This window comes from Seriola dumerili, unplaced genomic scaffold, assembly GCF_002260705.1.
Source record: "Seriola dumerili isolate Sdu_G_001 unplaced genomic scaffold, Sdu_1.0 BDQW01000043.1, whole genome shotgun sequence".
NCBI classification, from domain to species: domain Eukaryota; kingdom Metazoa; phylum Chordata; class Actinopteri; order Carangiformes; family Carangidae; genus Seriola; species Seriola dumerili.
In genome coordinates, this window is record NW_019174298.1 from 450,299 (window position 1) to 471,003 (window position 20,705).

Genomic DNA, 20,705 nt, shown 5'->3' on the forward strand with positions numbered 1-20,705 from the left:
TATGATATTGCTATGGCATATTCATAATGAAATGGTTTTCAGGATACAATACTGACCTGTCCAAGTTGCCTAAGCTTGAGAGCAATTTTAAAGCAGTAGGCTTTGTTGTATTTAATAGAAGTACTCTTACTTATAATTCTGTATTTCTACTTGAGTATAATTTTGTGGTAATGTAACTTTCAAGATTGCATTTTTCGGCGTTAGGACCCAGAAACCTGGACGCTCCTCGGCCCAGAATATTAGCATACTTCCTCTTCGGGCCTGATTTCCTCACTGTCATTTCCGAGAAGGTGACTGTAATAAGCAACACCTGTTTCCTGTTATCAGCCTGAAGCAGATTAAAATAAAGGCGCAGAGTGCCAGTCGTTTTGTACCTGTAGCAGGATGACTCTCACTTGGATTAGATCATTAGGATATTGTCTGTTGGTTTTTAGGAAAAGCTGCTGCATTATTGACAATTTAACATAATTATTGGCTCATTTAAAAAAATAATGTTAAAAATTTCAGTTTTTCACAGTATGTGAAATACACGCTCATAGGAATAGATTCACATCAATATTAACACTCGCTACGAGTCAGTTTGTTTAGTTACTGTTTAACAGTGGTATAGATGTATTAGCATCAAAATACACTTAAAGTACTCATTATGTAGGATTTTATCATTAGATAATTTTTAATGCATCAATGTGTACATTCAAATGTTGCAGCTTGTAAAGGTAGGGCTAATTTGAACTACTTTATATAAGTGGTTTAATTTATAATAATAAATAATAAATTACTTTTTGATTGTGAAAAAAATATTTTAAAAAATTTAACCGTAACCGTGGCTACAACTGTTGAGCATGGGGGTGGAGATATTCATGTGTGGCAGCCAGTGGCACAGGACACATAGCACGGGTTGAGGGAAGTATAGATTCCAATACATACAGGTAAATTCTGGATGCAAAAGTAAAACTGAAAAGAGGCAGCAGGCTTCTACAACAGGACAATGATCCAAAGCAAATCTCAAAATCCACCTTAAACTACCTCAGTTGACACCAGCTGAAGCTTGGTCCTCGCAGTCCACTGACTTCCTCATCACTGAAAATCTGTGGATAGATCTTAAACATGCTGTGTTTGCCAGACAGCCTAAAAATATCATAGGAACCTTAAATTCTAAGATTAAATCAAGAAAACATAGGGAATCTTAGCTGCTTCAAAACATGTGTGCAAGCTGTAATATCTTTCAAAGGAAGAGTTTACTCAGAACTAACTTAATGGTACCAAAATTCCTAAATACCACAGTTACTTTTTCATTTATTTATTTTTTTCAAATATATGTTATTTATCCATGGAGGCCCAAACTGTATAATAATATACATGTGACAGGGGCTATTCTTCCTGCATAATAATTTTACTTTTACTTTTGATACTTTAAGAGCATTTTGCTGAGGATACTTTTACTATCAACTGAAAAAAGTCCCGCAGGACCATTTTTAAAGGCGAAAGCAAAATAATAGAATATTGCTCTTTCCATTATTATTGGGTGTTTTCTTGTGAAGTGTCATATAGAAATGTAACCGGATGTGTGTGTGGTTATTGTTGGGAAATTTACACTGCTCGCGCTGTTCTGTGATCATGGCTGCACTGGACCACACCAGCCATGTTTGCTAATTTAAAACCCAAAGGTTAGGGAATAGTTGTTTATTATTTATCGCTGTGCCATCTTCACCCGCTTATCCGTTTAGACGAAGGTTGACAAGCATCTGCGCCTTCGAACTCCAAGGACTGAAAGGTTGGGTAGCTTTACGTGAATTATCAGCGAAACTTTTGATGGTGGCAGTGTGGGAGGATGATGCTCTGCAAAAATTGTCTGTGTGCGTGCAGCGTAAACAATGTAACTTCATCTGGCTGCTAGCTAACGTTAGCCCGTGAACAAAAGGGAGCACGCCTCCATCTGTTAATAAGCGAGTCTGAGCGAGTTAACGTCATTCACTCTCAACTAAACCGGTTGGTGTTTATTTTCACCCTCGGCGCTCTCCATTGCTGATGGGCATCATGGATCCAAACCAGCGTGGTTACGGTACCTGCTGGCTGGCTATCGGCTAACATCGCAGCTTAAGTACCGTTCTCACTCCGGGTAAACGTTAAGGATGCTATCAGTTAGCTATCTAGCTAGCTTGTGTTAGCTAGGTTCTATTGTGATGCTTTAGCTAAATAACCTTGGAACGGAAGCGGGGAATATTGTATGTCTGGTGTTTCATGTTAAAGTAAACCACCAGTTCAACCTCTAAATGGGTTATATCGACCACCAACAGCATCAGTTGTTAGCACAGCGGAGCAGCAGCGCTTTAAAGTGAATTGTTTGTTTGAGAGCACAGCTAGCGCGACTTAGCTAGCGTGTCGGCTGCTTTTTGTAACGGCCTTCCTGGTTGAATTAGGAAATCAAGTATCCATAGATGGCTACTTAGTATTATGAGGATATAGAAGTGGTAAACGGCGAGCGGTGTGTGGTAACAGTTCCTCCGGCCTCGGAGTGACTGTAAATGTTTTCGCTAATCCCTCCATTGTAAGGCCGCCGGGTCTTGGCTGCCTGGGCCGTACATTTATCATGGTAGATTGAGGAGGCTGTGCTCATGTTAGCAGCGCCTCATCAGCGGTGATGATGAGCTTCTATCGTAATATTCCGGTTGTCCATTAAGGCTCACTAGGGCCTGGAATCTGCTGCCGCCTGCGACATTTTGACGGTTGTTGTTGGAGCGAAATGGTGCTGTCATAAGATGCAGTTGGCAAAATCATTTTAGATAGGCATTTCACGGGGGGAATTGTACGTATTACGTAGCGTCGACTGTCTTCAAAACTGCATAAAAATAAACGAAAATGAAACAAATAATAAATTTGTGATTCATATGGAGATGACATCGTGCACATGCATCTTAAGCAATTACAGAATCTCTAGATATATTACTGGAAAAGGCTATTGAATATTAGAGAGTATATTTGTGTATTTATTTATTTATTTCTGTTCGTTTTGTTTTTCAGATGGAGTCTAATAATCATTTCAACTATGGCACCCACTCCTCAGCAAACTCAGGACTGAAACTCTCCTCAGGGGATTCTCTTTATACTAACGGGTCCTCCATGAGTTTTCCTCAGCAGGGGAAGAGTAAGTATTTTCATTCTTTAGCACAGTATCAGAATTCAAAACAAAGTGAGCCTTATTGTGAAAAGTGAATCCACTTTATAAAGCCTGACGTCACTTTCTCTCCACCTGCTATTTAATTCTTTGATATAATAGTTTGTGATTTACTAATGCAAACTGTAACCATCTTAAACTTGACTAATGTTCATGTGTCTTAACAGATATGAATGGCGAGATGAATGTGAATGGCGCCACTACTGTACACGGGTCCGGTGTGCCTGGTTCCCACCCAACAACAGCCGCTTACACACATATGAGCAACCACCACCAGAGCAGCATGGGCTATGACTACTTGTGGGGGGGGCACCCTCAGTATGGTCCAGCATTGGGCACCTCTCCTGGGCACGGGATGCACCAGAAGCAGCCTACACCTGGGATGGTGCAGCCTCAGTCACAGCACCACTTCCAGGGTCATGGACAGTACCAACTGAATGGGGGTATTGAAAGCTCCCACCAGCCGCCTGTGGCAGGCCCACCAAACATGCCTCTTACTGGGAGTCAGTACTGGAACAGGAGTAACCCTGGCCCACAGCAAATTGGTTATAATTCCCACAGTATGTATGGGACCTACCAGAGTCAGGCACATCCTGGAATTACACCGTCACAGCATCACCAGCAGCAGTCCTTACAGCCTCCCCCACATCAACCGTCACAGCAGCACCTTCATTCCCACCGCAACCCACACCACCACCACCAGCAGCACCAGCAACCACAGCATTATGGCATGATGCCTAATGGGATGCCCTACTACCAGCATCAGCCCCAGCACCCGACCCTGCCATCTCCTCAACAGCAGCCACCACAGCAGTCGCAGCCTCAAGGCCAGGCTCAGATGATGCCCCCAGCAGCCCAGAATTTTACTCCTCCACGTGGCAGCCCTCAGCACCACAGTTTAGGCAGAGGGGGCACTGGCAGCCCTCTCCCTGTGGGGATGACTCCTGCACCAATGATGTCACCATCACCAGTGCAGGATAGTGGATCACCCAAGAGCCATAACAGGGATAGTAACGTGGGAATGTCTTCTGTCATGCAAGGTGACCACTTTAGATTAAATGTTTTTTAGAATGTTTAGGGGCTTATTTGATTGTATCAACCTTTTGTGTTTCCACAGTTTCAATAGAAAATAATTGCTATTACAGATGTTTCTGGAATTGTTTAGCTCTACTTTTTGACAGTGTTGCAGTTATAGTGGTTATCTATGTACCTACTTTTTATTTCCTCTTAAATCAAACTGTCTCTGATACTTACATTTCCTCCTTCCCTTAATGCCACCAGCTGAGTGACACTCATTTAGCCAAAATGTCTTCTTCCTCTTTGGTCATTCTTGACATAGCTTGACATGGCACTCTCTCATTGCATTAGAGTTTCATATGGCAGCTGTACAAAGTTATATTGTTGAAATACAGTTATTATTTAGCTAAAAACAGCTAACTGATTACTACCTAACTACTTACTTATTTTCTTTGTTGGCTTTCTATACTTGTTAGTTGATCAATCAAGTAGCTGATTGACAGAAATGGTAAATATTTGCTGCTTCCAACTTCTCCAGTGTGGAGATTTGCTGTTTTTGTCTAAAATTATAATGAACTGTTATTACTGGGATTTGCTCTTTAGGTGAGAATGTATTAGTTTGGGCTCTGAGGAATTGTGATGGGCACCTTTCACTATTCTGTGACATTTTATAGACCAAACAGTTAACCAAGAATTGCAAGATTCATCATTGAAGGAACCAGTTATATGTTGCACATGGATGTCTGGTACTAGGTCAGTCTTACTGCCAGTGCTTAATAGTGGGATAATGCCAAGGTTTAACCAGCAGATGCCACTGTTTGACTGTGTGCTGCAATGTGTGCAAACCTTGGAAGTAAACTGTCACTCTGTTTTATTTTTTGCTACAGATAGCTAATAGCTAATGCCTACTGAACATATTTATTTCTAAAACGTCACTATTTCTATTCAAAAATCATTATGTGCTGTGCTATGACTATGTGCTTCAGTATACAATACCCTCACTCTGAAGTTATCATGGTATTGATTATTTACTTGATTCTCATTCAGGGCATACAAGGGAAGCTGTCAAGGAAGTTGACACAAGCTATAACGGCAGTGAAAGAGCACCTGTTCCCCAGAGGCTACCCAAAACTGACAGTTACCAGTCCAAACCTTCTGCGGCTCCTGTGGGACCTACAAGTGATTATCGGCAGCATTCTGACCAGCCAGCAGCTCCGTGTCCAGAGATGGCTTCTCCTGTCAGAGATGCAGCTGTTAATCCAGCTCCCCAGTTTGTCTCATCTCAGCTCTCTGTGTCTCCATCACCTGCAGCAGTGACAGTGTCTCTAACCACGGCCTCTGCAGCTCCTGCTGTCTCTGGATCTCCCATATCTGCCCCCGGGCCCCCAATTGTTTCATCCCCTGATGTAGAATCTTCTACACCACAAATTTCAGCACCTCCCGGCGTATCCTCTGCTACATCTGCAGCCGCACCTCATGGGCTTTCCTCACCTCCCCTAATGGTGCAAGGCCTAAGGCCATCCCCTACTGCTACGACTGAGATATCCCCTGCTGGATCCAAGCATTTGTCAGCGGGGTCCTCTTCCTCCTCCCTGCTGGCATCACCTTTAAAGTTGTCTACACCTCTAGTTTCAACTAACAGTGAGTCTATACCTGCTGCAGTTTCCTTGGTCCCTCCAGTGTCTACTTCATTGGAGTCTGTGGCTCATCAGTCAGCATTGCCTCTTACAGCTTCTGGACCTCGTATAACCGTCTCCCCGCCTGTCACAGTGTCCACGTCTTCTTCCTCAGTGTCTGCGCCCATAACATCTCTTCAGCAGATGGTTCAAGGGTCTAAGGTATCTTGCTTTCCTGATCAATCTGGAGCTCAGCATGAAATGCCTGGACCCCCAAAATTGATGACTGCCACTTCATCTGTGGGTGCAAATTCCTCATCAGCTGGTCTGGTTCCATCTCTTATGCCAATATCAGGTCCCTTGCCCTCAACACCACCTGGCTCTTGTTTATCAACATCTGCATCTCTCATGTCTGTGTCAGCTACTCCTTCACTTGGCAGTAAACATTGTGAACCAGCACCCACATCTCAGTATCAGACACACACTCCTACAGCTGTTGACACTGGTCTTTCCACTGCCTCTAGAGCATCATCATCACCACCAGGAGAGGTGAATGTACCCTCCCTAGCAGCCCATGAAAGTCCTACTGTCCAACCTCTGTCTACCCTACCTCTTCTAACCACTCAAGCCTCCAGGACTGCACCTGTGTCCGCCCCTCCTGCCTTGGTGTCTTTGCCTCCTGCAATGGGTACATCTTCTGGAGTGGTCCAAAGTTCTCACTCTGAGCAGCACCTGACTAACACCACTCCTCCTTGTGCACTAAAGCAGTTGTCTCCTAAGCCAGAACACCATGGTCATAGCGAGGATAGGAAAGTTTTCAGTAATAAAAGAAATGGAAAACCAGAGGAACACCTGCCTCAGCTTGATTCAGGCACAATAAGGACACCGCAGAAGGTGGAAGGGACTGAGTCTCATAAATCTGAAATTTGCTCTCGTAAATCCTTCACTGATCTTCCAGGGAAACCTTTGCAAACCACAGTTGCTTCTGATCAAAAGGCAAAGAGTATGGACTTTGAAAAGCACCACATGCAAAGTATCACCAGTGACACCTGTGAGACAGAGGACTCCATGGTGGAGCAAACTCCACTCAGAAAGTCCCCTCAACTTCACAGCACGAGGATAGAACATCTGACGGATGAAGAAAGTTTTGATAACTCAACATGTGACACCCCTTCCAGAATCGAAGTCAGCTCTGTCTTTGAAAAAACGTCTCTTTTAGACGGTGACAGCTCATGCATAGATGACTCCACTCAGTTTGACAGCACCTCCCATGCTGAAGGGGAACCATCTACTGAGTTTTACACCACTCAAGACAACAGCCTCTCAGTGGAAGTCTCTAGAGATGACACGTTGGACTCCACCAGAGAAAGGGAAACCTCTGAGGCAGAAGAGACCAACAGTTGCCAGATCACCAGGGAGTCCATGCTGGAGTCTTCTCTAAACAACACCGCTGAGATGGAAGAGCCCTCTGCTGACTCAAGTGATGTGTCCAACTTGCGCTCATTTGTGCAGCCTCAACCTGGTCGTCAAGGTACAGTTTATTATCACATGGTTTGACAAGCAGTAATTATTAGTTGAGATTTGTAGAATGATTTATCTTAACAGGATTCTCTTCCTTTATCTCTGTAAATTTATCACCAAATTGAATACAGGTCTTCCTGTTTTCCTATGTCATTATCCTGTAATTGTAATTTATGCTGACGGTTAAAATCATTCTTTCATCCTTTTAATTAGGACCTGAAGCAGAGTGGGAGCCCAGAGGCCATGATACACCAGACTCAGCTGGACGGATAAGCATTAAGACCACTGTTGATGAGGCAATGACTCTGCCGAGTTTCAAGATGAGAGATGAGAACTTCATCGCCTTCAGTACCCCAGCAGAGAGCCCTGCTGTACACCCACTCCAACCAGTAACTGATCAGATTGTGTCAGCTGCTGGAGGACATCTGAAAACCCCAGGGAAACCACGCAAACCTCGGGCTCCAAAGGCAATGTGGATTAAAACCACAGGTAATGAACATTCGGATTACAGCAAAATGTTTGGTTAACAAATGTTTGATGTTATTTAAAATGCTTTTTCCACACTTTTTTTTTTATTTTAAGCTCCTGAGGAGGCCCAGCGCAAGCCTCGGGTTCGAACTCCTAAAGTGGAGAAAATCAAGGCTGATGAGGAGGGAGCCACGGGCAGAAAGAGGAAGAAGTCCCTCAAGATGGAAGTCAAAAAACCATCAGATGCATCTGGAGAGGCTGGGCCTCACACAGAAGAGGTTGATTCAATTACAGCCACAATTGAAGCTGTTCTAGCCAATGCTTCAGCTATTAGCACGGCATTTGAGAAACCCAAGAAGGCAAAAAGGGTCAAAAAACAAGACCAAGATGGAAATGTGGTTAAAACACCTAAAAAAGATGCAGAAACAACTGTAGATGATGTTGATGAAAATGATGACGACAGCTCTACTGCAGGTAATAAAGAGAGTTTTTGTGGTGGGGGGTGCATGTCACATGATGGCTTATTTTTTAAAACATGATGTCACAGTTTAACAGTCTAATGCTAAGTCTGGTTTTCTTCACAGGTGAATCTAACAGACGGAGGGTTGCGACAGAGGAGCAGGTCCAGTTCCCTCTGTTGCACGGGTAATTATTTCCTTTAACAACTCGTTGAGACTTCAAATCTGAATGAAAGACGATATGTTAAGGAATCCAATCAGATCATTTTCTTTCAAGTTCTTGGCAACTAAACAAGTTTCTGTCTGTAATAGCACATTTTTATTTGAACTTTAAGTTGGTTTAATTCAACACCATCAAACATGCACACAAAAAATGTTTAGATTTAGATTGTGCAATAGTCAATTAAATGTTGAATGTCGAGTTAATATTAATCGAATTCTGTTATTTGTTTGCCAGAATGGCTACTTACGGTATGCTATTAATTTATAGACTAGAATCAGATTGTAAAAACATTTTTAAACAGCTAAATTCCTGCAAACTGTGAAAGAGGTTTTTTTGTTTAAGTCTGACTAATATGCTAACCATCCAAAACATGCTCAACAAGTATGGATAACTGGAGTAAAGCCCAGTAGGATAAAGTTTTGTTTAAAGTGTTCTGCTTTTATGTCATAACATGCTGTCCTTGTTCTTCTATCAGTTAACACCAGTAAACAAAATGTAATGATGATAAAGAGAGATTTACAAAAAACTAAATATTATCAATAGTGAATTAGTGAATTAGTAAGTTAGGGACATTTCAAAAATCTGTTTTTGTATTTTGTAGGAATGTAACAATAACCTTTTTTAACCGTAGGTGGAAGAGGGAGATCCGTGTGAAGAAAAAGGAGGAGCGCATGAAGGGTGAAACCTGGTATTACACACCTTGTGGAAGAAGAATGAAGCAGTTCCCGGAAATAGTCAAGGTAAATTTTCCCGGCTAAAACACAGAACCATAATGGTCTTTTTAGTTGTTGAAATCAATGCTTATCATGACAGCTAAGTGACAGATACAGCAGAAGATGTCTGGGTTGTCAAAACAATGACCATTATTTTCTTTCTCTCTTGCCTGTTCTGCCATCTCCTAATTGCTTGGCTCAGTACTTGAAGAGACACACGGACAGCGTGGTCTCCAGAGAACACTTCAGCTTCAGCCCACGCATGCCTATTGGAGACTTCTATGAAGAGAGAGAAACTCCTGAGGTTTGTATATTCTGTGAAGTGCAGCTCATTTATTTATTTAAGCATCATTTATACATAACAATAAACTTCAATGTATTACCGTTCAGTAAAATGGTTATCAGTTAGTGGTTTGGACCAGAACTACAGCGCAGTTAAACTGATGACATCATGAACATGTCAGAAATGCATAGAAGGCATTATGTGAATTTTGTTCCCCACTATATGTTACAGGGTATGAAGTGGGTCCTCTTGGCTAATGAGGAGGTTCCCTCTATGATCATGGCCATCACTGGCCGGCGAGGTCGACCTCCCAACCCTGATAAAGAGAAACCCCGCAGAGTTCGTGGCGTGAGGGGAGGGCAGGCCCGCCGCCCTGGTAGACCTCCCAAACCCAAGATGATTGACCTCCTCAGCAAAGTTGATGCCAAGCTGTTGAAGAGGCTTGAGGCCAAGGGTGAGTGGATGTGGACTGGAGGAGTTATGGCTGTATCAGGTTGTGTTGGATTTAACAGTTAAGGCTTTGTTTTCATGTGTCTAAGGATGGCTTATTGAGTACATAACCTCAAGAAATTTGTAATGTGGCTAGTTGTTTGTATTCACTTTTTTTATAGAAGCTCTTACGGAGGAGGAAAAGGAGAAACTTGCAAAAATCAAAAAGAAAATGAAGAGAAAGGTATGTATTCCAGGCTGTTGGTAATTTTCGTTCTGTTGTGCTGTTCAAATCTCATTGATTTTGTTGTTGCTGCTGCTGTTCATTTTTTAGGCAAGAATGAAGAGAAGGGAGGATGCTAAGATTAAGAAGATGAGAGAGGAAAAAAAGAAAGCCAAGGTACAGACAAAACACCACACTCAAAAACATAAAATTTAGCAGCAACATCCGTAGAACCACTTCTTCCTTATTTCCACCTGTTTTATTTTTTCTCTTTGTTGATTCAGCTTGAGCAGGAGGCAAAGGGCCAGGAGATGAAAGCTGAACCAACCGACCCGACGGCCCCACAGGCCTCACAGCCAGCATCAGAGTCCATTGCAGAGCCCAAGAAGCCCGGCCGCAGAAGGTCAGTCAAGGTTGAGGCTACTGCACCAATACGGCAGACGGACGAGGAGAGGATAGCCCAGGGTAAGAGGGTGCTGGGCGCCCGGAGTAAAGCAAAGGCTCTGGCTAAAGCTCAGGCAGAGGCAGAGGCGGCAGCTCAGGCTGCTCTCTCAGCTAAGAGGGCAGCAGAGAGGAGAGCGCAGGCCCAGAGACGTCTGGAGGAACGAAAGAGGCAGCAGTTGATTGCAGAGGAGCTGAAGAAGCCTACGGAGGACATGTGTCTTACTGACCACAAAGTGAGTTTTAATTTAAACCTAATCTGTTCAGATCTTCACTGTTAAACTGAGACTGCAGAGGTTTTATCAGTGTGATCATGACCTTTGACCTTTGTCTCCACCAGCCCCTGCCAGAGCTGTCCCGTATCCCTGGTGTGGTTCTTTCCGGCACAGCCTTTGCACACTGCCTGGCTGTGGTTGAGTTCTTACACGGCTATGGAAAGGTGATCGGTCTCAATATACCCAAGGACATCCCCAGCCTTGCTACCCTACAGGAGGGCCTCCTAGGCCTGGGTGACAGCCAAGGAGAACTGCAGGACTTGCTGATCAAGCTGGTGGAGGCTGCACTCCATGATCCAGGCCTGCCGTCGTATTATCAGGTGTGTGATTAGAGCTGAAATGATGAATTGGAAATGGTTAGTCAATGAATCGGCTATTTTTTCAAGCAAAAGTACCAAACATTCACATGTTTCAGCATCACCAATGTCAGGATTTGCTGCTTTTCTTTGTATGTGATAGTAAATCTGATTATATTTTGGAGTGTTTGACTTATTTTTGGCATTTTATGCTATTTTCTGACATTGCATTGACAGTCAGTCAAGAAAATTATCAATAGATTGATCTATAATGTAAATATTTGCAATTGTTGTTAAAGAATCTGGGTTTTAATCTCTTTTCTTCTCTATATTTGTGTTCTTACCTTCAGTCTGTAAAGATCCTTGGGGACAAGCTGGTTGAGTTAGAGCTGAACCGCAGCACAGTTTCAGAAGTACTTCGCATCTTTTTGGAATCTCATGGTTATGAGACAGAGGTGTGCAACACACTGAGGACCAAAACATTTCATGCCCTGCCTCCTGACATCAAGGCAGCTATCCTGGGTTTCCTGGTGGAAGAACTTAACAGCAGTAATGTTGTGACAAGGTTAGACCAAGAACTAATTATTTATTCTAAGGACACTCTTGAACATAAAAGTTTGTTACTTCCACACTCTTGTTACTTAATTAATGTATGCATTTTTTTGTTTTCAGTGACATTGACAACACATTGGAAAACATGGCAGCCTACAGGAAGAACAAGTGGACCATTGAGGGGAAATTGCGCAAGTAAGATCATGGCTTTGTCTCTTCAAAGACTAATTAGATATATTACTCAGTTCTGTTGTCAGTCAAAACACAGAACTATTTGACCTGTTGATCCTGTTTGTTCTCTGTGTGCCAGACTGAAGGCAGTACTAGCGCGTCGTACAGGACGCTCAGAGGAAGAGCTGTGTTTTGAGGAAAGGAGGCGCAGTGCCAGAGTGGCAGAGGAAGAGAACCTCAGTCTGGAAGACAGTGTGGTCCTGGAGAGAGGCAACCGTCGTGCACGCAAAGAAGAGCCCAAACTCAGTGATGTGCGTATCTGCTCTAGTGTGTGGTTTTTTTTTTTGTTTTTTTTTTTTTCTTTAAGAATGAGAACCTGATAATTTCTTACATTCATTTTAAATTCTTTCCTGCCACAGAGTGAGAGTCCTACCAATGCAAGCATTCCAGAGCTTGAAAGGCAGATAGATAAGCTAACCAAGGTAAGAATGATGCTATGCAGACATGGTGCTGTAGACATTTGTGCTGGGTTGTATCAAACATTGTTCTGTCTTTGGATCTCCACAGCGCCAAGCATTTTTCCGTAAAAAGCTGCTACAGTCGTCTCATTCCATGCGGGCCATATTGCTGGGCCAGGACCGTTACCGGCGCCGATACATGGCTTTGCCTCACCTCGGAGGAGTTTTAGTCGAGGGGCCAGAAGAGCTCTTAAGTGAGTCTGAGAGTAAATTTGAATTTTTAGACTTTACAAACCCTTGGCCTGTCTTTATTTACTTTTTCCTCACATTTCTATCTCACAGCCTCAGGAGATGTCCTTGTAGCTGAGGTGCCTGTCACCTTCCTCAAAAAGGAGCCCAAAGTTGAAGAGACCCCCATGCCTACCACTCCTCCTCCTACTCTACCTTCCTCTCCTTCCTCTGCTACCCCTGCCCAGGGCCAGGCCTTGTCTCCAGAGGAGGACCCCCTCCCTGGCACTGCATCCCTCATGAGCAGGCCAAGAGGACGTGGTCGCCCCCGAAAAATCAAACCAGAAGTGGAGCTTCACCTTCGCACAGCAAAGATCCGCCGCCGGCGTCGAAGTAGCGTCAGGTCTGGAGGTGAAGAAGGGCCGGGATCACCAAACAGTGGCACACAAGACCTCACACAGGCTGCTTTCCAGAACTGGCTCAGCCAATCGCAGGAAGCAGTGACCAACGGCACATGCTCAGCAGCAGGGGAAGCTCCAGAGGGTAATCGACCAGAGGAGAGTGTGAAGGAGATGGCAGAGAAACAGGGACAGTGGTTCAACCTGCTTCCCAAACAACCGTGTGACGATAACTCTCTCACCGAGCCCCAGATGCCCACCTCACCCAGCTCACCCCCTAAACTCCTCCCTCAGATCCCGAGTACTCTGCCTGCACTCGCTGCTCCACTCATGCAGGTTTGCCCACAGTCAATACATATACATTTAATTATGCTATAACAATGAACTTAAAGTATTATGTATGCAATATTAATAAAGGATCTCTCCCCATCCCTCAGCCGGACTCTCTCTTGCCTGGCTTGGCGCCTGCTGACCCTGTGACCGCAGCAACACCACAGGACGTTCTCCCTACAACCCCTGCTTCTGCTGCTCCTGTTGATGCCCCACCACCACCCCCTCAGCTTCTTCCAGCTCCCATCCCTCCTGCTCCGGCTGCTCCTACCACCCCTGTCAGGCCAGGTCGCAGGCGAAGGAGAGGCAGCAGAGGAAGTAGTCCTGCCCGCAGAGGGCCCCGAGGAGCTGCAGCCAAACGCCGCGGCCGCCCTCCCAACTCTGTGTTCCAGGAGCTTGAGCAGCAGTACTTCACACAGCTGGTGGTTAAGCCCATTCCAGCATGTAAGAAGTGGTTAAAAACAGTGTCATGACTTGGAGCAAATAGTTTGAGAGATGTATTTGTTTTCCTTTCATTTATTTTGACTGCTACCACATTTAACAATTCCTAAAAAGACAGTTCAGAGCTGATCTTTGGGTTTTATAAATCCCCACTCCTGACATTTGACGTACAAATATGCTTTCTTTTCCAGCAATGGTACGTGGCTGGTGGTGGATCAAGGAGCCAGAGGAACTGTATAACACCTTACAGGCCCTCCATCCAAGAGGCATCAGGGAGAAGGTGCTCCATAAGCATTTGGCCAAACATATGGAGAGCTTAGCTGAGATGTGCACCAAACCTATCAACGGTGAGTGTTGTCAGTGAACAGATCATCTCAGTTTTGTAGAGGAAAGAAACCAGGATTTCCTTCTGCATGTTTCCTCTGTTGCCCCGTGTTCTTCTTAAAACTCTTTTTGTGTTGTTTCTGGTTAGACTCACTATTTGAGTTTAAGGTTGAAGAGAAAGATGTGCTGATAGAGGCTCTGCAGCAGCCGTGGCAAGTGCAGGAGAAGGCCATGGAGTCTGACATCAGCGCCCTGCAGTGGGTGGAGGACCTGGAGCAGCGAGTCATTGCTGCTGACCTCCATCTGAAGGTGAGAAATCACCTCACTTTTTAAGTGTCACCATTATGTGTCATCTGATTAATCCGACCATGTCAAAACAAACTGGCAAAATGAAACTGAAGGTGTAATTATTTTTTATAACTAAAATAATAATTACACAATGTAATATAATGATGTGTGGCTTTTTAATGGGATTCCAAGAGATGAGCAAAGATATAGAAAATATTAGGATTAACATGTAGAAAATCTTTTGAAGTTGTTGAAAAGGTATGAGTGAAAAAATAAATTGGGTGCTAGATCGGGATCTTTATGCAAGTCATACATCATTTCCCTCACTTTATCCCTTGTCATCTTTACAAAAGTAAAAGTTCTAGTGTAAAAATATCTCAGAAGAAGTCACTAAATCACTTCTGTGTTTCTTCAAGGCTCCTCCTCAGAGTGCAATGAATGATGCAGAGTCTAACACAGAGACACCGTTGGCAGAATTCCAGGTAGCCATTAAAACCCTTTTTTATAAAACAATTCCTCACAATTTTTAGACTTGGAAAAAATACATTATGCGTAATCCCTGTATAGTTACTGCTGTGACTGATACTTAACTTCTCCCTGTGTGTTTTTAAGCCCTACACAATCCCAGATCCAGACTCCACACGGGATGACCTCCAGTACTACGAACATGACGCTGACCCACGTGATGACTGGATTGTGCGAACTAAGAAGGAGTGGTCCGGCCTGCCTCGTATCGCCACCCACCCTCTGGACCTGGGCGTGCTGCGACTGGCTAACCTTGAACGAAACATTGAGAGACGTTACTTGAAGGAGCCGCTGTGGAACCCAGCTGAAGTGATGCGCCTCGCTCCTCTCACCCCCACACCAGGAGAAGAGCATCCCATGGATGTCATTAGGTGAGGAGAAGAACCAGAATTTTGCATGTGTTCTTCGTGTAAGTATTGTGTATATTTTAACCTTATTGTCTAATAATTTTTCTCCCAGTCTGGAAAGTGAAATCACCTCTCGACTACGAACATGGCGGCAGGCTCTGGATCGCTGTCGCAGTGCTCCCCAACTCTGTCTGTGTTTACTTCAGCTGGAGAAGGCCATTGCTTGGGAGAGATCTGTGACCAAAGTGGTGAGTAACTTTATCTCACTCTATTGTTCTTGGACCCTGGTGTCGTCACTTTTTGGTGAGCACCCTGCACAAAGTAACACAAAAAAGTAACATTAAAAATAAGCATTTATTTCCTGTGATCTCTTTTTCTAGACTTGCCAGGTATGCAGGAAGGGAGACAATGATGAGTGCCTGTTGCTATGTGACGGCTGTGATCGGGGCTGCCACATGTATTGCCTGAGGCCCAAAATCACCCAGGTGCCAGAGGGAGACTGGTTTTGTCCTACCTGCGTCGCCAAGGTAAAAACCAGACCTGTGATTCTTTTCCAAGAAGCAATTTCAAATTAAAGAAAACTTTAGAGCTGTTAGGAATCTAAGAGCATTTTGTGGCATTTGTTTCCTTCCACGTAATTTGTTCTGTTCTACATTTGTCCCTCATTAACTCACTCTGCTTCCTTACTCACTCTGTCTCTCAGGAGGAGGATGAGTCACCGCGCTTGTCGAAAACAAGGATCAGGGTGAAAAAGAGAAGATACGAAGACGACAGCTCTGAAGATGAGACGACAACACGACGTAGCACTGGCATGGCAACGCGGAACAAGGAGGTCGTGGCACCCTCCTCATCCTCTCGGCACTCTGGAGAAGGAGGCGGCTCTAAACGCCGTCGCATGACAACCCGCAACCAGCCTGACCTCACCTTCTGCGAGTGAGTCCTACCTTTTGTTGCTGATGAGCTATTCACATGCAGAATGATCATATTAATGTTAAACAGGATTCTAAATCTATAGTGCAACGTTTATTGGGATTTTTGTTACTTTGTGATCGATTAATGTTAATTATTTTATTTTCTATTCTTCCAGGATCATTCTAATGGAGATGGAGGCGCATGCAGATGCTTGGCCATTCCTTGAACCCGTCAACCCCCGTCTGGTGCCAGGCTACCGCCGCATCATCAAGAACCCCATGGACTTCCTCACCATGAGAGAGAGGCTGCTACAGGGAGGGTAAGTGAAGATCATGCTTTTTCAGTGCATTGCAGTACTTAATAACTTGCAAATCAGAAAAAAGAGGCGGCCCATTTCTGTATAGAACTAACTCCCAGCCCTAAGCACCCAAACACAGAAACAAAACCAGACAGCCAAAGTATGATTGGCTTTTTTAGAATTGAAGGAAAAAAGAAAAGGATACGAAAACATTACACTCTCATGGAAATCAATGTGTTTCAAAATCATCCTTTCATTTACACATTTGTGTAGAAAAGTGGTCTTTGTACACCTGTATACAGACAGGTGCATAGGCGATAAAGCAGCAGTTCAAAACACATTTTCATTAATTCTCAAAATTACAATAAACACAGAAAAAATTCAGTACTTGATCACAATATAAAGAACTTTCAAAAACAAACAGAAATGCAAGAAAAGAAGACAGAAAAATAAATTCTACATACACAAAATAAATTCTATGAATTCTATGTGTCTACACAAAAAGTTTACAGGTAACCTAAAAGAAAAAAGGTTTTCTTGTTGTATACTATACTACTACTATACTTTTTCATGTTTTGTAATTTATTGCAACTCCTACTTTTTCCTATTATCCACTTATAATGGTTTTTACATTTTACTGGCTAAGCTGTAATTTACCTCAATAAATTTCCTTTCCTCTGCCCCTACAGAGATATGCTTCCTTTGTTTATTACTGGGTCCCTGCGATTCCTTACATTTATAAAAGAAATACCCCAGAGAATATTCTTCTGTCCTGTTGTATGGCATTTTTTCCTAATACTAGAAGAATTTGTGGCTCTCTGGTACTTTTTATACATTGGCCTTCTCTCTCTCTCTGCTGTTTCCTTGCCTCAGGTACTGCAGCTGTGAGGAGTTTGCGGCAGACGCTCAGTTGGTCTTCAACAACTGTGAGCTGTTCAACGAGGACACGTCGGAGGTGGGAATGGCCGGACACTCCATGAGGCGTTTCTTTGAGAGCCGCTGGGCAGAGTTCTACTCAGATAAGGACAAATAGGACCCTACGATGTTCCCCCTGATGGTGGGGCTGTTGGTGCTTTCACCGTCCCAGTCACACACTCTCCATTACCGCTAAGACTGTCTGGAGTTTCTTCCAGCCATGTGTATTCTCATGTATAGGTATATATGTATAGATTTTGGCTATTTGTCTGTTATCGTTTCCTCTACTGGCCGAATCTTTTCGAGGCCCACAGCTGAACTGGCTTGAAATGTACCCATTCCCCATCACAGAGAGTGAGAACATCTCTCTATTCACTTTTCCTTCCTCCTTTCGTGTCTCCTCATCTTCACCTCAACACCTCATCTCCTGTTTGCGTTTTCCTGTCACGTCCTTTCACCAGCCCCATGTCGTAGCGAGGCCTTTGGTCAAGCCCTGCTGTGGGGTGATGACACGGTCTCAGGCCCTGAGTATTTTGGCTCTCAGACTCATATTGAAGGTCAGGGACTGATCACACTATTGCAGCCTAACCGCTGCATACTGGACCTGCTTAGCACCGCTCAATGACAAAATGGATCAAAACTCTTCACAGAGCTTGGGCCATTTCTTACCTGTTCAATGGAAATGTAATGTAACGTGGTCTTATGCCTAGAAGTAATTTTTTTGCTCAATATATTTTTATTATATATTCTATATATAAATATATATAAAGATTACAATAGCTGGGATTATTTAATAGCAATAGCTTGTAGTGAATGTGTACAGATTACCTTATAGAGATGTCTAGACGATTTATGAAAAGGCCAGTTAAACTAAAAGGAATCTGTTTTTGGACTGTCACGAGTAGACGTTGTATAACCTCCACTTAAAGTCTTGCACGCACACATACACACTTTTCACCAACACACACACACAACATGCACATGATTTCACACACATACCCACCTTTTGCTGCTGTGTGAAAGACACTGGTTTCTGAAACTGGAGGATTTTAATGTTGGTCAGTCAGTCTGGGCTTAGACTCTTTATATTTCACTGTTCCTCCTGTCAAGAGTAAATAATCAGCTAGATAAACCAGATCTCTGTCACATTTGAGAGGATGCTACTGCAGCTTTAGCACCTGTTAAATAGTCTGTTTAGAGAACACAGCTCACACTGAAATTTTGCTCTTATATGCTATAAAATTTCCTCAAGACAAGATGGCGTTTGCAGCTTCAGAACTGCAACTGAGCAATTGATCCATGTTCAAAATGTAATATTTGTCTGTAGCTCATCTGACCAGGTGAAAATAACGAAAGGTGGTTATATGTGAGGTATCAAATCCTCTCATTTTAAAGACTAGAATTGCAAAGGAGTTCTGATGATGAAGCACTGGGCACATCATTGCCTAGTTACATTCCTTTTATCGTTTGTTTTTTGTTTGTTTTTGTTTTTGCTGTACAAGGGCCAATGTACGATGTTGCGCGGCATGGTTGGTGTGCTATGAAGGCGACAGGATGACTCCACAGTCCAGGTTTTATTTAAACTTGTTTCTTACACTGAACTCAAATCTGTTGATAGGAAATAAACTTTGATGTTCCTTATTACACTTAAAGGGACAAGACGTTTTTTCAAAAAAGAAAAAAAAATACATGAAAACCAAATGTGGTGTTAAGTGAATTTTTAATAATGTACAGTTTTGGTGACTTTAAATTTGTTCCTTTATATTTTTAGGACCAATTCATCATTTTTAAGAGGAGGTATTACAAGACTCTGTTGTATTAAGGTGATGTAACACGTGTGCATCTGTAGAATGTACTGTGAGTTGAATAAAAACCACATCTAGTAGAGAGCATTTGTTTTCTGAAAGCTTTATCTCTTCTCCATGTTGATCCCAAATGTTGGGTTTCCCCCAACAGTTTTGAGGCATTTGGTGACTCAGTTACTCTCACCTGTGTAGCTAAACCCGGCCTCTTGCTCAGTGCACGCTGCGATAGGCTGCAACCCCACCTGACCACTCTGAACTGAATAAGAGAAGTAGATTGATTTATTTTACTGTATATAGCTAATAGGGCCATCTATTTGAGATACAAATCCAGTGAAAGGGTAGGTATGTATAATTTGTATAAATTTATTAAATGTTTAGGTTTCACCATGGGCTTGAGTAATTGCGTTGAGGATTTTCCACTATTTTTTGACATTACAAACTAAATTATCAGTTGTCAAAATAATAATCAGATTAGTCAATAATAAAATACTTAGTTGCAGCCCTACATATGGATATGAATGAGAACTGCAAGCATTATTTTCAAATGGATATACAGCATGCAAGTTCTTTATTGCAATTAAAAGGTATATTAGATACAAGAACAGCATACCTGAAAAGAAGGTGACACTGCTGAAATACCATTGGGTTTATTGGCAGGTGAACATTTTAATAATGGTGCACACACATTTTACCTGCAGCCTGTTTCCCCTCATACCTGTACTATACCTCACTGTATATCACACAACCAAAGTGCTGGAATATGTCGCTTTTAAAAGTGAAAAAGAGCTTGTAGCCGTGACGCAAATCTGGTGAAGGGTTTGGCAGGGGGTTCTGCAGCTCCCTGGAGAGTCCTGTCTGAGACACATGCTGCTGGGAACGTCCTGCCATCACTCCCAGCTGCTCTACAGTAGTAGAGACTCAAGTACAACACACACACACACACTTATATTCTACACTTAAATCTACATGCATTGAAAAAACAAAATTATGTGGATATACTCAGGATTTAAAACAATAAAATATGTGCACCGTGTCTCTCGGTGCATCTCTCCCTCTCCCTTTGCCCTCTCTCGCTCTCTCAAATCCCTTAGCTGGCACTTTGTGCGAGTGTGTGTAAATGTGTATATGAGCGTGTGTGTGTGAAATTGTGTCAGTGTCAGCACTCTGGGTGGAGGGGGCTGAAAACTCCCCACGCCAGCGGGTTCCACCGTGCCCCCCGCCCGTCCCGCTCCACACAGTTGGGCTTAGCCCCACAAAAGGGGGGATAACAGTTACACAGTTGCCGTGGAGAGGAGGGGGTAATCCACGGTATAATGGGGCACACCAACACGGTCCCCCAACCCCTCCACCCCCACCCCAACCAACCAGTTCATTCTGGACTTGGTCCGTCAGATTGAGGGCCCCTGATGCCCAGGAGGATCGGTCTGAACTCTAAACATCTCCATATCACTATGAGCATCATGTCAGCAGCCTCCATTCTGCTGCATATTGCAGTAAATTAAAAATAATGTTATTACATAAAAAAAATCAATTAAAAAAAATCAATATTCAGTTAATGCAAAGCAGCTACAGCTT

General features: G+C 43.3%; 1 protein-coding gene across 1 annotated transcript; it reads left to right on the top strand.

Moving 5' to 3' along the window:
- Positions 1-1,627: 1,627 nt before the first annotated feature.
- Positions 1,628-19,287, top strand: baz2a (bromodomain adjacent to zinc finger domain 2A). Its single transcript, XM_022739115.1, has 30 exons — positions 1,628-1,774; positions 3,022-3,145; positions 3,343-4,215; positions 5,240-7,339; positions 7,543-7,818; positions 7,912-8,271; positions 8,382-8,442; positions 9,110-9,218; positions 9,394-9,495; positions 9,706-9,928; positions 10,086-10,147; positions 10,238-10,303; positions 10,411-10,803; positions 10,908-11,162; positions 11,489-11,703; positions 11,811-11,885; positions 12,001-12,172; positions 12,281-12,343; positions 12,429-12,573; positions 12,662-13,281; positions 13,383-13,719; positions 13,908-14,063; positions 14,189-14,349; positions 14,745-14,810; positions 14,941-15,224; positions 15,313-15,448; positions 15,581-15,727; positions 15,904-16,133; positions 16,288-16,431; positions 17,284-19,287. Exons 2-30 carry the CDS (start codon positions 3,022-3,024, stop codon positions 17,441-17,443), a joined length of 8,115 nt encoding a protein of 2,704 aa, XP_022594836.1. The 5' UTR covers positions 1,628-1,774; the 3' UTR covers positions 17,444-19,287.
- The last annotated feature ends 1,418 nt before the right edge of the window (positions 19,288-20,705 follow it).